We start from the raw sequence: 17233 nt of genomic DNA on the forward strand, positions 1-17233 counted from the left end.
CTAAAGATATCACTACAAATCAAAATCCTTATTTTCAAAAAAGTCTCCAAAGAAGAAATGAAAATGAATCCCAAATCTGTTGCCTAGATTTTTGAGTGCAAAGCAGCATTAATGCTAATATTTCATTAGCATTATCACTAACAGAAATGAGTACTCCAACTTAACTCATTGCCCTTAGTAATAATTCTTTTAGGGACAAAGATAGGCTCCCTTAATTGCAAAATTCCTTTCAGAGGTGCTATAAATCGATGTTGAATTACACTGTCTTTAGGTTTAACCTTTAAAAATCATAAGAAAGCAAGAAAAATTACTCATTCAGAAATGATTTTCTGTTCCTGACTTATCAGAGAAGACCTGAGAGTCTATAGTAGTCTTTTTTTTGTCTTTGTAGTGAAACAAAAAAGTAAGATTCTAATAGGATTTTTAGACATAGTGAAAAAGGTGCTCATTTTAAGTTTATGGCAGTTCCTCTCAGAAAGCCTTAAGATGACACTAAGGAGTTGGACTTTAGGAATGCTTCAGCCACAGTGGCACAATGGTACTAGATGGGGCAAGAGGTAATTAAGGAGGAGCTAAGCGGAAGGATTGGCTCCCATGCTCACTTACATGGTTGTTGGCAAGATTCAGTTCCTCAAGGGTTTTTATACTGAGGGCCTCTGCTTCTTGCTGGGTGTTGGCCAGAGGCCACCCTTAGTTCTGTGCTGTATGGGTCTCACCACACAGCAGCCTACTTCATCAAACCCAGCAAGAGGGTCAGTCTGCTAGTTAGAAAGAAGTCTCAATCTTTTATAACCTAATCATGGAACTGACATCTGCTCCATGCTCCCACATTCTTTTGATTAAAAGCAAGTTATTCAAAGGAAGGAAATACATAAGGCTGTGAATGAGAGAAGACAGGGATCAAAAATCATGAAAAGAAAAATGGCCCTGTAGTGAATGCTATGGTGGTCCACCCCCCCACCATCCCACTGGAACAGGCACTGATATCCACGGCTGAGAGACCTGTAGATGGTTCACATGACAGGACTCTGTGCAGACAACCCCCAGTACCAGCCCAGAGCCAGGTAGACTCACGGGGTGCCTAGACCCAGAAAAGAGACAACAATCACAGCAGTTCAGCTCACACTACATCCCCCACGTCTACCTGATGTCAGCACAATCATCTATGGTATCCATTTGCCACTATACATCTTGCTACTGTGTACCTGAGTGTTCAGGTGCCTGCCTCAGCAAAGACCCTCAGCTCATGTGCAGGTACAGCCTAGAATTGTATGGGGGTGAACATCACTGAGGCACACTTCAACCAGTGGGTATTGAGAGTGGCAGTTAAATGTCCTAACCTCTCATCTTTCTGCACAACAGTGGTGATGTATATTCTACACAGCTTCTCAGAGGAGCCTCAGTGGTACTGGACCGCATTAGCCACTGTGATAACTAGCTCAGTAACACACACAAATTAGTTGTTCTCCCTTTCCTTCCCACTCTTCCCAGTCCCTCACTCCTAGTTCCAGAAATCATCTTCCAGATGAACTACGTGTATCCGCATCCTTATTGCTAGCCCTGGTTTCTTAAACAGGCCCTAAGAAATGCTTGAAATAAAAGACAAAATGGTTTGTCTCTTGGATCAAGGCCTGACACTGGCAAGCAACAGGCTCTAAAACTATGACCCAGGAAAAAAACTTTTCTGGAAGACATCAACATCACCTCCTAGACACAGAATATACTGGCTTCATCCCAGTAGTTTCTTTACACACTTTAAATATGTGTCTCATTAGGATCATATATAGCCCACCTAATTTCATGCCTTGCCTTTTCTTTTCATTCTGCAGATTCTTCTAAGAAGGCTAAATTCACCAAGTGCCGTTCACCTGAGCTAGAGACTTTTTCATGCCACTGGACAGACGCAGTTCGTCATGGTTTAAAGAGCCCAGGACCCATACAGCTGTTCTATACTAGAAGGTGCTGCCTTCATGCCTTTCTGATTTTCCTCTCTGTGGATGTACCTACTAAAGTACACTGAGTCACATGTAGTGTAGGAATGGAAGTGATTTGTTGTGATTTATGTAATTAATGAGTATCATTCACTCATTTATTGAAAAAAACATTAATCAAGACCATCCTATGTGCTGAGTACTATTTTAGGCACTGGAGATATAGCAGTGATTACAAAAAGACAAAAATCCCTGGTCTCAGGGAGATTTTCTTCCAACACAGGGAGACAGACAATAAAAATTGAATAAAATGTCAGCTAGTAATATAGGTTATTAAGAAAAATAAAGCCAGAAAGCAGCATATCAGCAGTGTGTGGGAGTGTGTGTATATGTGTGGGAGTGTGTGTATGTGTATGAGAGTGTGTCAAAGTGTGCGTGAGTGTGTATGGATACACATGGGCATGTGCATGTGGATGAGAGTGTGTATAAGAGGCTTGAGTGATATTGAAATGGGTGGTCCTAGGAGACCTCTCTATTGTGGTGCCCTAGACCAGAGACGTAAGTGAAATGGGACTGGCCACATGAATATCTGGGGGAAAGGCTATCCAGGCAGAGGAAATTGCATACAAAGTCCCTGAGGCAGTCTTGGCATATTTGAGGGAAGATAAAGGCTAGCACTGAAGTCACAAGATTGGAAGTGAGGATAGTGATATGGGAAAGAATCAGAGAGTTACTTAGGGACAGACTATGCCAAAGCTCGTAGGCAAGGGCAAGGCTTTGAATTTTACTTTATTTGTGGTGGAAAACTATAGGTGTTTTTTGAAAAGATGTATGTTTTAAAGATGCAACTTGGTTTCTAGGCAGATAATACACTATGTCTCTTAAATATATTTAATAAAAGACTGTAGTACTTTTTCATTTTTACCAATGACACTCTAAAATAGTAGAAGAAGGATGAAACAAAGACCTCTCAATATAGGTACCACCCAAGTTGTTTATTTCTTCCCCTTCACCTGGTATTATTTTCATTTTTGTTTACTCTTATTCTGTATATTTTTACTTTTTTTCCATTTTAGGCTTAAACTCTTCATTATCTCTTCTTTTCCACCCAACTCAGAGAAGACCTAAGCCAAGATGCAGGGTTAGTGAGGACCCTTTATCCTTGGCTCAAGTTGTTCGTTAGTCAGAGGATGATGTCTATCCCACAGAGGAGCTGGGAAAGGGAAGGAAGATGCAGCCAGCACTTAGGGATATGAGCTCAGAGCCAACAAACCTGCACTTCAGTGTAATTTTGCACTTTCTCACCAAGGAATATTTGAGAAATTAACCAGTTTGTGTACAACTAAGCCTCCTCATTTGCAAAAAGGAGATAATGGACCTGCCTCATGGCTTCTTGTGAGGATTGTCTTAGAAAACTCATGAAAAATACTTAGCACAGTACTTAACACGTAATAAATACTCAGTAAATGGTAGCTGGTGTTCTTTTGGTACTATAATGATAATTTTAAATAATTATGATGTATAATTCCAGTTCCCGGACTATAAAGATGACTATAAGTGGTATTAAGACCATTTATACTATAAATTATTATAATTAGTGTAATTATTGGTATATGGCCATTTTAATACAGAGCTGCAGCTTAATTTGGAGATAAAAAGTACTTTGAGGACCCTCCCCACCTTTCAGTGTAAGAGAGCTCTCTTAGATGAAGTGAAGTGAAGATGAAGTGTTTGGGCACCAAGTATACTATATGTTTCCTTAAGGCTGACGCCACAGAGAGAGTGGCGCCAGTAAACAAAGCTGGTTTCTATAAATGCATTCAGACATGAAGCTAGAATGTCTGATAACACTTTTTAAATGTGTAGAATTCATTATGTTATTTGTAAATAAAGAAAAAGAGAGAAGGAGACGTGGTGCGATGTTCATGCTTTATCTCAGAGAGCCAGCTCAATTTGTACGAGCACAATTAGCCAAACTGTAGAGAAAAGTACCAGAATAAACTCTTAAAGTGCGTCCACTTTATGAAAATAATTTTTTGCTACCTCTATATTTACCAAATTTGAAATGAGCAAAAAGACAAATCCAAAGGAATGAAGATTTCATAAACATATGTCCCTTGTCCTCACAATCAGGGCCATATAACTATCTACAGGCATCTTATGTACATCCCAGTCATTTAAGCATCCCTGGTTCAAACCCAGGATCTATACTAGCAGGGAAGCTGCTGAACGTGTGACTGGGTAGAGGGAGAATTTCAGACATATTCAGAAGGATGTCTTCGTTTTTGCCCTGGTAGTGTTTGGAGTCCCAGGGGAATAAGTACACCCTCATGATTAAGTGCCAACCCAAACTTACAAAATTAGATTTTTGTGTTTGTTTCTATAAAATACAACTATTTTGAATATCTTAGCCAAACTACCATAAGCCCACAGCCCAGTTTGTCTGAGAAGAGTAGAACTGAGGGATTAGGAGGATCAGGACTGGAATAGACTAATAAGTGTACAAATAAATTTGACTTCTCATTGCCCACTTCACAAAGAGGACAATACAAATGCACTTTCTGACTCTTGTCATTGTTATTTAGAACTCAGTTGCTAGGCAACTCCTGAAACTATAGAAATATGCTTCACATCCTGACACAGAAATAAAACTGTGAGATGATTTTATCCAAAACCAGAGGCAGTGAAGACAGAAAAGAGCAGAGAAGGGCAATGCAGTTGTTTCAGTTTACTGGCCTGAGTATCTAAAGCACAACGGAATGTGAACACGTCAGACTGTCAACAGGACAGTTCAGGCACAGCCCTACAGGCAGATGGGTGTTTTGCCTGGCTCTGCCCCTTGCCAGGTAGCTGGCAGAAGAGGCAGCCTCCGCATGTTAGGGCACCTGACCCAAAATAGTCTCTGCCATCCTGTGATGGCAATAGTGCCAAATTCAGCCTCTGAGCTTGCAGGGCACTCAGGATGAATGCAAATCACAGGCATGGCAAAAGGAGGCTCTGGGAAGCATGTTGGAGCTGCTCTGCTCTCAGCTCCTTGCATGTAAATGCTGTGTTTTTAAAGGAAGTGGGCATATGAACACTTAGTCCTTAAGGCTATATTCCCTACCTCTTCCATACCCATTCAACCCCCTTCAAAAATTACCCTGGTCTTAAGAGAAATTTCATTTTCTATGCAAGATTGTGTGGAAAATTAGTAGGAATAAAGGGCACTATTACTTTTATTTTTCTTAAACAAAAGAGTTAAATTTAAAGCCAAAAACACATGAGCCTTCTGTCATAAAAACAGCTGCTCTTAAAACATAAATGATGTTTTATTTTTATTATTTCTTTTCCAATTGGTTGTCTTTAGATGACAAACTAAATGAAGCTTAGTCTGCTCTTTATTCTTATTTTTAATAATAGTCTCTTTCTATGGTTCTTACGCCTTCCATTTCACAAGATAGTCTGGGAGCAAACCTGAACCACGTAACTTTTGGGAGTAAGAGCCAAGGGTACCTTCCATAAACTGATTTTGGTCATCTGTAGAGACATTCAACCCAGTGAGGACAGGTGACACAGCGTCTGTTTTATGAGCTCATTTGGGTTCTTGTCTACATTTGAGTTTAAAAATATAAGTTTTAAATATTTATTTAAAACGAAATTCGATATCGGTTCATGAAGAAAGAGGTTGGAAGTTGTGTTTTGAACTAGCTGTTCCTGATCCATCATGCTTAAAATAAATGCTTTGTTTGTCCTGTGGAGTTCATGGATTTGGGATAATCTAAACAGAGTTTTTTACACAGTCCTAATGGGTACCAAGGTACTGAAATGCCACTGTTGAGAAATTCTGTGAACCATGAAAGAGCTAATCTCCTTTTAGAAATCCAAACCTACTAAGCACTATCTACACTTGGGAACATCTTAATACTTTGAGTTTTCTAACTTTTTTACTATCACTTATGCTAAATACATTTGATATCCCCTCTATTGTGTGAAAGCCTCATTTTCTGGGTAATCATCTTACAACTACTCTCTTTAATGCACTCTTATTTAGTTTGAAATTAAATATCAAATTAAGCATACTATAATTCAATGAACCACCTACTACTCCTAATTTTTTTAATATTTTTCTTCTGACTCTAAATATAGACACACATACATACACACACATACACATAAACACATCTTATCTTTTCTTCTGCCCTTTGCCCACTTACTTTTTGCATTACAGATGAATCTGTCTCTCATTCAAGCCTATGCAACTTTTTTTTTTGTAGATAGAGTCTTGCTCTGTTGCCCAGGCTGAAGTGCAATGGTGCAGTCTTGGCTCCCTGCAACCTCTGCCTCCCAGGTTCAAGCAATTCTCCTGCCTCAGCTCACTGGATATCTGGAATTACAGGCACAAGCCACCACACCCAGCTAATTTTTGTATTTTTAGTGGAGATGGGGTTTCATCATGTTGGCCAAGCTGGTCTCAAACTCCTAACCTCATAATCCACCTGCCTCAGCCTCCCAAAGTTCTGGGATTACAGGCATGAGTCACTGTGCCCGACCAGCATATGCAACTTTTAAGAATCTCAACCAAAGCAGCATTTCACTGTCTCAGACCCTGGAGTCTCTGCCATTTTAATCCCAATTTCCTTCCAATAGCTGAGGAGCAGCTGTCTCAAGGACTCCCTGATACTACACAAGTTTTTTCCTAGTACCAAGCAGACCAGCCTGAGAAATAGCTATAAGAAGGAAATATGCATTTTGTCCCAACTTTGCATCCCTTCCTTCCAGGCCCTGCCTTCCCCACAGCCTGCTGTGTCTTCATTGTCCACTGCTGCCCAGCACCCATCCCACAGAGGGATGGTCCCAAACCTCCGCAGTCTGGCCTGCAAGCCACGGGTGCCTCTGCCTGCACAGGGCCATTCCTACCTCATTATCCACAACCACAGATTCCATGGTTTTATGTCCCTTTGACTTATAAATTATCTTCTCAGCTAACAGGCTACTGAATGATAGGGGGTTAATGAATTACCTCACCCAAGTAGCAATTCTAATTTAAGAAAATTTTCCCATCATTTCATTGCCTCTTGCTCCCCATAGCACAGTCATGCCCATACTTCCTTACCTTAATCCCTTTAACCTCTCTGTTTCCTCCCTTCCTTGCCGTATTGCCATCTATTAAACTTTTACCCGTCCTTCAAGAATGCTTAAAACACACCTCCACCTTGAAGCCTTCCATGAAGAGCCAGAGCAATCATTCCCTCTTCTGAACTTTTAAGGGACCTAAAGAGCACTACTAATGAGCACTTACCCATATTACTTTGTAATACCATTTTTTACTCCTTCCTTCTGAGGCAGGAGGAATTCCTTAAACATCTATGAATCCCCCATAGTGTCTGGCATCATGTTCTAGACATAATCAATTCTCATTAAATATCAATGGAATGAATATGAGAAACCCAAAAAACTACTCAGATGGGAATTTCTGCGTCTTCTTTTAGCCTGAAATTAGGGGACCAAATCTTACTTATCTTTATATCTGCACAGTGTTGGTGCTGGATACAATGCATCACTCTGCCTGGAGCACACATCGGTTTGTCTCCTCAGTTTCTTCTACCATAGATTGGGGAAGCAGCCAGGTCTAAACCTTCACTGTTCTCTGGGATTCTCTAGTTTGTGGGGTGACTCTCTGTACTGTTTTAATGAACATTTTTTAAATGTCCCTAAGTCTCAGAACCTTCATCTATAGAACAGGGATATTAAAGTACCTACCATAGGAATCAATTTATGAGCAGGCATAAATAAAGATTGCATTCAATAAACAAAAGCTTTTTCCATAGGCAAAAGTACCAAATGGCCTCATAACCATCTTTAGACACTGATGATGTTGTCCACCAATGTGATACGTCTCATGAATGGTGTTGCTAAAATACTTCTTCACAAAATATTTGTGTTCCAATTTATTGAATCGGACTATCAAGCAACTTACTTGGACTTAAGCATGATTTTTGGAACAATTAATCTTTTTAACCCTCCCTTTTAGGAACACTGAAGAAGAGACTCAAGAATGGAAAGAATGCCCTGATTATGTTTCTGCTGGGGAAAACAGCTGTTACTTTAACTCATCGTTTACCTCCATCTGGATACCTTACTGTATCAAGCTAACTAGCAATGGTGGTACAGTGGATGAAAACTGTTTCTCTGTTAACCAAATAGGTAAATCACAGGTTTGTGTTTCATTTGCCATAGTTTTAGACTAAATAGATGGAGAAGCCTGCAATGTCCAAGTATGATCAAATAGGAAGACGTTGTAACCATGTTCTATAGATACATGGAGATCTGTTTTACAGGAGATGGGATCAGCTGGTGAACAAGAGGAAAAGGGCAGGGGGCGCTTAAGTTGACTTTAACATAAAGCAGCCTGGCAGTAAATGTTGCGAAGAAAAAGAATAGGAACCTTGTGGAGTGTTTTCTTTTAGGATATCTTTGAAGCTGGGTTGTGTTTTTATCTACTACTGCAAAGGGTGAACTTAATGTATTCTTAGGATTTCTTATTTCCTAATTATTTGATAGGATGATTATATTCAGGTTCACTGAAATATGTTGGCCTTTGACCTCTACCACTGCTATAATCAAAGCCTAGATTTGCTTTATCACAAAGCACAATCATTCTGGAATGTTACATTTGCAAAGCAGCCACAGTCACTTTAAAGACATGTTTATAGGATCTCAGAACAAACACTGGAGACTATCAGCTCAGTGAACTAAGTGAAAGATCCAAAGAGAGGCTCCTTTGCCCATCATATGGACACATGGTGGAAACAAAGCAAACTGTAATTAGAGTGTTCATGTTTACACCATAATAGTGTCAACAGTAAAAGAGAAAGAATCCAAGAAGGACTTTGTGTAGCTGAAATTGGCGCCTCAAAATCTATCCATAAAAGCTCATTTGTTGCTTATAGGAATTCTTTGTTGCTTCTCCCAAATGTGTTGCTCTTTTATGTGGTTTTCTAGGCATCAGCAGACTGGAAGACGTATGAGTATGTGGCTAGAAGTTACAGATAGAAACAAATAAAATCTAATAACCTGACTTTAAGGGAGAAAATTAAGAGAACTGTATCAAGCAGTGCAGGTAACCAGATTGCTTTGGAAAGGCAATTTAGTATGCGTCCTTACATCAGTGGGTATGGCTGTTGAGCTGAAACTAGATGAGATAGCAGAATAGGAGAGTAGCAAGAATACTGTTTTAAAACCCATATTCTAGCCCTGTTCTCTACCAATAGCCTGTCCTACTCATTTACCTGGCTGACTTTCACTGAGCAACTGTCATGTGTCAGGCACTGTTCTGGTGGGGGTGGTTATGGAATAAGTATGATACGGTCGAGGAGGGGAGTCAGGCATGTTCACAAATAATTACAGTTTAGTGTGATAGGTGTTAGCCTGGAAATGTGTGGAATGCAGAGCTGCAAAGGTGGTGGCTAAATGCATGAATGATTGACTAGACCTGAAGGATGAGGAAGGGCTGCACAGAGATGGTGATAGTTTAGTTACCTCTGAACAGGCATTGGACTCTCCCTATTTTTAAAAAAGTGGTGACCCACAGTGGTCAAAAGCATGAGTGTTGTCAGGTACCACAGTGGACAGTGCCTTTCAGTAACTACTCCAACAGTAACAAACAGCACATGTTCAAGGACTTGGGTGCAGTTAGGAAGCCCTCCTAGTCAGCTGTAGAAATCATCAGTAGTCTTTTGTGCCCCAAAAAGGAATTTGGACTTAACTGTCATGAGGTACCTTTGATGATATTTAAATAGGTAAATGACTTGAGGATAGTAGTAGCTAATAATCACAGAAGTCTTACCACGTCAGGTATAAAAACCATCTTTTGCAATCTGCACCTTACGGACAACAAAACCGAGGTGCAGAGCAGCTGAAGGACTAGTTCAAGTCAAACAGCTAGTAGGTAGAGCTGTGATTTGAACCTCAGCATCCATGCTCTTACTCTTGAGACTATGCAGTGCCATTTGTTGCATTATTAATGCCTCGGAGCAAATAATCTTGTTGCAATGTGGAACATAGATGGAGTGGGATGGACTAGAGGTAGAAGAGGTTAAAAGACTGAGATGATCAAGGAAAAAGATTATGACAGGCAGTTACAATTAGCACAGTTGTTGTGGGGGGAGGTGCTGAGAGTGAACGAGAACAAAGAACTAAGGTAACCCTAGTAGATCTTGAGAAAGGTGTCAATCATTACAAGCCTCAGCTTCCTCGTCTGTTATATATATATATGGTACTACCTCACAGGGCTGTTCTCTGGACTTAAAGTACTATGTTAGTTAGACATTTGTCATTCATTCAATTCATTCAGCAAATATTCATTATGTTCTTCCCTCAGGCCAATCAGTGTTCTCTAGGATGGGGATAGAAACTTTCTTCTCTGGTGTGATTTAATTTCAGTGAGGGTAGAAAGCAACAATGCTATGGAGAAATGTAGGAAAGGAGGGTAGGAGTGTTGGAGAGGTTGCAGTGTTAAATAGGGTTTTCAGCATTGGCATCCCTGAGTTAGTGGCATCTGAATAAAGAAGAATTGGAGAGAATAATTATGTGTGTGTCTCAGGGAACAGCATTTTAGCAAGGAGGCACAGCCAGAGGAAAGACCCCAAAGTAGGAGCATGCCTTTCCTCACTCAAGGAACAGCAGGCAGGTGGTGGAGTGGGCACAGAGTGAGTGAGGAGACTGGCATGAGATCAAATTCCACAGACAGGACAGTCAAATCCACACAACCATTGTAACGACTTTGGTTTTCACTTGGAGTGAGGTAGGAAGCCTTTGGAGGGTTTTATATGATGAGTGATGTGATCTAATGTAGGTGTTAGTAATCACTGTGTCAGTTTGCTTGAGGATTGCCTGGAGAATAGACTGGAGGGGACAAAGACCAAAGGAGAATAGTGGAGAGACAAATGCAGCAAGAAGAGTGAAAAAGTTAACGGCTAAGACCAGGTTATAGAGGTGCAGGTGGTGAGATGTGGTTGGATTCTGTTATATCTTGAAAGTACAGCTGAGGGACTAAGGATTAATGAGGAAAAGATGAGCCAAGGACGAGTTTATTGTTTTTATCCTGAACAACTGTAGGAATTGAGTCCTCGTTAACAGCGATGGGAAAGAGGAAAGGAGAGCAGGTTTTGGAGAGGAAGAGCAAGAGTTTGTTTGGGGATATATTAAGTTTCAGATATTTTAAAATATTTCACAGGAGTTGTCAATACAGCCTGTGGATGTATGTATAACGGTAAAGGAGAGGCCATTGTTATGCCTGTAATGGTGGTACCAAGCCTTTTCCAAAAGGACCTTGTCGCATATCCTCTATTTTTCAAATGCAGCATAAGTAATAAGTTATAGAAAATCTTCCTTTAAAAACATTTCTATAGTTTGGTTACTTTAAAGGGTTAAGCTTTTGTTTTCAGGATTCCTGAATCCCCAACAAACCCAGAAGGGTGAGGAATTACTGCCATTATATTGGCATATGTAGTTTGACCATTTTGCATATCCTTCCAATTTAATTTTCAAAATGTAGTCATGATTCGTCAAATTTTGACTCTCCCTGTTTTTAAAAAAGTGGTGTCGACCCCACAGTGGGTAACAGCATACTCCTCCCCCATGAGGTCTGTTTTCACTGTCGGTGCACACAAGAGCTTCCCCCTTTGGCCACCAGATGTGACAGCCAGTAAGAGCTCCTCACAGTGTATATCTGTAGACTTATCTCCAGTCAACCCTAGGGATGCACACTTTGCAACACTCTAAGTGACCTACTATATATGGCAAAAAAAAGAGTAAATTTTACTCTGTATCTGCAAGTGATTTTCGAAACCCTCAGTAATGAGATCCAACTAGCAATAAATTACTGGGAACTATCTAGAATATAAATTTAAATATAGTTTCTAGCTTTGAATCTACATTTTTCTTCATCAGCCTCTGAGAAATTGTGGTCTTTGAGGTCCTAATAAGCAGAATGCAACAAATTTTCCTGAGTATGTAATCAGTAGAACCTGAGAAAAACAATGTTTCAAGTTGTTCACAGTTAAGAAAAAAGGCAGAAAACACTGAATCATCACCATTTAAGAGAGTAACATAATGCCTTCTTCCTTCTTATGTCAGAAGAAAGTATCACATGTGGCTAGGAAGACCACAAAGCTAAGGAGCATTAGCAGAGTGTGCAGGAAGACTGTATGAGTGGCAACACAGAAATGAGTAAAACACGGTCTCTGCCTCCAGGCCATACATGGTTGAAAGCAAAAAGATTTCTCTACCCCTAGTTCCAAAGCAGATCCATGTCTAAATTCTGTAGGTCTTTTTGACTGTCTTTTCAGTTTCAAGTGAAAATGAATTCCTTTGCCAAAATCCCAATGCATTTATGATATCAGAACAAAAAGGAATATAAAATATGGCAGATCTTGAAAATAGTTATTAGATTTTTGACTCCAAAAGGAATTTTTTAAGGGCTTATTTAAAAGTTAAAAGACCATCCTTGAGTAAAAAATGTGACTCTCTTACAAAGTGAAAGTTATAATAAGAAAAATATTGGAAGAAATAAGAGTATGAATGATTTAAAAATGTAGAAAGTAATTTGTTCTTTTGAGAAGAATGCCTTCCATTAATACTGACTTGTGTCTGTCTGTGTACTAATGATCTGTTGAATTGCACAGTGCAACCAGATCCACCCATTGCCCTCAACTGGACTTTACTGAACATCAGTTTAACTGGGGTTCATGCAGACATACAAGTGAGATGGGAAGCACCAACCAATGCAGATACTCAGAAAGGATGGATGGTTCTGGAGTATGAACTTCAATACAAAGAAGTAAATGAAACTCAGTGGAAAATGGTAAGATGTCACTACACCTTACACTTTGACTTTTCTATTTCAGCACACTCTCTCTCATTTATCATTAGACTTTCCTTTGACCTAATACCACAAGTCCATGTTGTATGCTTCATAATTTCTTATTTGAGAAAACATGATTTAATAGGTAAAATATTATCTTGAAATTCTGTAAGACAGGAGATGTTTATGTATACATGGAAGCCTGTGGAAGGGAAAGAAAACTATTTCTCCACTCATTCTTGCTGTCCTGTTTAACTTAGAGTAAAATTATAGACTGACCACTTAGCTGTCTTTGGGGATGTGGCTAAAAATGGGAAAGTTTGTGATCAAAGTCAACAGTACACTATGGCCAAATAGTTTCCCATGATTTTAGTTGCTGCTGCTCAGAAGACTCCCATTAAAATAAATTCATATGTTTCTACAGAAAAACAGAGGGAGGGCATTTGTTTCTTAGAGGTTTTAGAATGATGTTTTGTTACATACCTCAGAGAAGAATCAAGCTGAGATTCTGATGTAGGCAGTTAGAGAGCATGGTACTGGTTGACTTCTGAACCCCACGCTTTCTTACCAAGCATGTGGAACTCAGCACTTTGACAAATTTCACATGACACATAACAAGAGGAAAAACAGGAGTATCGTGCTGCTCCCAATACAACTAATTCTAAACCTGTCTTAACCACAGCCACATCCACAGCCAAGCCAAGCAGTTTCTGGCCACTCATCAGGTGATGCCAGCAGCCTGGCACAGATCACTCCCAGAATTTTGAGACACCAGCCCTGTCCATTCAGTGAACCACTGAAAAAGATGCCAATTCTGTCATTAGCAGAAAGTTAAGTTTGGAGGAACTTTGAATAGTTACAATACTGGACTTTGAGGCTCTATTTTCTGAATCATTTTAATTTAGATTATCTGTTCTGTAACTTGGTACAAATAAAATGCCTGATTGGATGCTAAGTCAAACAAGACTGTCTAAATCCAAGTTACAATCAAACATTCTTCAGCAACAGGTACTGAAATAACTACCATGCAGAAGGCACTGTGCTAAATACCTAAGGTAACAGTTCTCAAAGTGGGAACCACAGACCCCTGAGGGTCCCTGAGATCCTTTCGGGGAGTTCAGTACTATTTTCACAATACGCTAAAATGTTATTTTATTCACTATGTTGAAGTTTAACTTTATGGCACAAAAGCAACACTGCTGTCACATTAGCATGAAGCAAGGCAGTAGTATCAAATTTTACTAATAGTCATTGTATTCTCCATCATCATGCACTTACAGTAAAGAAGGGGAAAAAAGCCAGTCTCACATATGAAGTTACTGATGAAGCTGTAAAAATTGTTAATTTTACTAAACCTCGATTTCTGAGTACATAGCTTATCAATATTCTGTGTGACGTGTGGAAATTACACATTAAGCATGTCTGCTACATACCGAGGTCTTGAAGAAAAATGTTTAAATGACTGAGTTGACAGCTGAACTAGTTGCTTTTATTACTTGGAGCACCATTTTTACTTGGAAGAACAACTGATAAACTGGCAGATGGTTATTCATATTTGAATTGGCAAACATTTCTCAAAAAAGAATGAAGCAAACTTTTCCCTTCAAAAAAAACAACTGACAGTATTTTTTTCCATGAAAAAATTTGACTTTTCAAGGCAATTCATTTTGCCTTTTTGGAAAATTTGTATCTGCAATCGTGAGCTTGATAGTGTTTTAATATTTGAAGATTTTTCTTGAAGAGATTGATGGTGATATTAGTGAAAGTGACTTTTTAATTATATTGTATAATAAAATGTATGAACATTTAGAAAAGCTGCAAGTCAGCTAACCAATATTTTCCAAATGACTAATATATGATATAATCAAATCATGTGTGAGGAAATGATCCATTCAAAGTACTAGATAGAATGGTGAATTTTTTTAATGATCAAAAAATATTTTATATGTTTATTGTGTACAACTTTTTTTTGAAATATGGATACATTGTAGAATGGTTCTATCACACTAAGTAACATATGCATTATCACACATAGCATTTTTTGTGTGTTGGGAATACTTAAAATCTATTCATTTAGAGATTTTCAAAATACAATACATAGTCATTAACTATACCTAGGCATTAACCATTTCATACAGTAGATTTCTTAAACTCATTCTTCCTAATTGAAAATTGTAATTCTCTTATCAATAAGCCTTCGACCCTACTACCCACCACCTCTGATAACCACCATTCAACTCTATACTTCTGAGTTCAACTTTTTTAGATTCTGCATATAAGTGAGATTATGTGGTATTTGTTTTTCTGTGTCTGGATCATTTTCCTTAATATCATATCCTCCAGGTCCATCCCTATTGTCACAAATGACATGATATCTTTCTTTTTTTAAAGGCTGATAGCATTCCATTGTGTATATGTACCATATTTTCTTTATCCACTTACCCATTAATGGAATGCTAGTTGATTCTATATATTGGCTGTTACAAGTAATGAACATGGGAGTCCAGATATTTCTTCAACATATTGATTTCATTTTCTTTGGATATATACTTAGTAATAATATAATGAATAATATGGTACCTCTATTTTTAATTTTTTGAGGAAGGTTCATATTATTTTCCATAAAGGATATACTAATTTACACTCCCACTAATAGTGTGAAAGGATTCCCCTTTGTCCACATTCTCACCAACACTTGTTATCTGTTCTCTTTTTTGGAACTAACCATTATAACATCTTTGTGCACTCTCTACCTTCTGTGAGCCGATATCTCATTGTAGTTTAAATTTACATTTCACTGATGATCAAAGATGTCAAGCATTTTTCATATACCTGTTGGTCATTTCTGTATCTTCTTTTTTTTCTATTCAGGTCCTTTGCCCATTTTTTAATAGGCTTATTTATTTTCTTGCTATTGAATTGTTTGATTTAGTTCCTTATATATTTCAGATATTAACTTCTTATCGGATGTATGTAAATATTGTCTCCCATTCCATAGATTGTCTCTTTACTCTGTTGATTGTTTCCTCGGCTATGCAGAAGCTTTTCATGCAGTCCCATTTATCTATTTCCACTTTTGTTGTCTGTGCCCAATGGAGTCATATCCAAAATATCATTGCCCAAACCAATGTCATAGAGCTTTTCCCCTATATTTTCTTCCAGTAGTTGTACAGTTTCAGGTTTTACCTTTAAGCCTTTATCAATTTTGACTTTATTTTGTATATGGTGTAAAATAAGGGTATAATTTCATTCTTCTGCATATAGATATCCAATTTTCCCAACAGCATTTAAAGACAGAGTCCTTCCATTATTATGTATTCTTAGCACCTTTGTAATAAATCAATTTGCTGTAAATATGTGGACTTATTTCTGAGCCCTTTATTCTTTTACATTGGTTTATGTCATTTTTATGCCAGTACCATGCTGTTTTGATTACTATAGCTTTGTAGTATGTTTTGAAGTCAGTAGAGTGATGATTCCAGCCTTGTTCTTTTTGTTCAAGATTGCTTTGGCTATTCGTAGTCTATTGTGATTGCATACAAATTTTAGAATTGTTTTTTCTATTTCTGTGAAAAATGACATTGGAATTTTGATAAGGATTGCATTGAATTTGTAGATCACTTTAGGTAGCAGAGACATTTGAACAATATTAATTCTTCTAATCCATGAACATGGCTATCTGTTCATTTATTTGCATTGTCTTCGTGGTTTACAGTTTTTAGTGTACGGATATTTCACCTACTTGTTTAAATTTATTTCTAGGTATTTTATTTTATTTTTGTTTTTATACCTATTGTGAAAGGTATTTTTTTTAAATTTCTTTCTCAGATTGTTCCTCATTAGTGTATACAAACATTACTGATTTTTGTATGTTGACTTTGTATCCTGCAGCTTTACTGAATTTGTTTCTCTGTTCTAGCAGTTTTTTGTTGAAGTCTTTATGGTTTTCTATATATAAAATCATGTCATCTGCAACCAAGGAAAATTTAACTTCTTCCTCTCAAATTTTGGATGTGTTTCATCATTTCATGATGATACCAAAAGCAATTGCAACAAAAACAAAAATTGACAAACGAGATCTAAGTAAACTAAAGAGATTCTGCACAGCAAAAGAAATAACTGAAAAAACAGACAATCTATAGAATGGCTGAAAATATTTGCAAACTATTTACCTGACAAAGGTCTAATATCCATAATCTATAAGGAACTTAAATAAATCAACAAGCCAAAAACAAACCCCATTTAAAAGTGGACAAAAGACATATAGAGACACTTTTCAAAAGAACACAAACATGTGACCAACAAGCGTATGAAAAAATAGCAAGCATTACTAATAATTAGAGAAAGGCATATCAAAACCACAATGAGATACTGCATCACAGCAATCAGAATGGCTACTACTAAAAAGTCCAAAAATTACAGATACTGGTGAGGTTGCAGAGAAAAGGAAACACTT

At 38.1% G+C, this 17233-nt stretch overlaps 1 protein-coding gene across 2 annotated transcripts in view; it reads left to right on the forward strand.

The window, feature by feature from the left end:
- The window catches only part of GHR (growth hormone receptor), a 302533-nt gene that overhangs the window by 263012 nt on the left and 22288 nt on the right, over positions 1–17233 (forward strand). For both annotated transcript variants that reach the window (XM_012433845.2, XM_012433844.3), the window contains exons 4-6: positions 1830–1959; positions 7945–8117; positions 12599–12777. In XM_012433845.2, the coding sequence (XP_012289268.1) occupies positions 1830–1959; positions 7945–8117; positions 12599–12777 (482 nt within the window). The remainder of the gene's footprint in view (positions 1–1829; positions 1960–7944; positions 8118–12598; positions 12778–17233) is intronic.

This window comes from Aotus nancymaae, unplaced genomic scaffold, assembly GCF_030222135.1.
Source record: "Aotus nancymaae isolate 86718 unplaced genomic scaffold, 86718_ANA_hifiasm-v0.15.2.pri h1tg000014l, whole genome shotgun sequence".
Taxonomy (NCBI): domain Eukaryota; kingdom Metazoa; phylum Chordata; class Mammalia; order Primates; family Aotidae; genus Aotus; species Aotus nancymaae.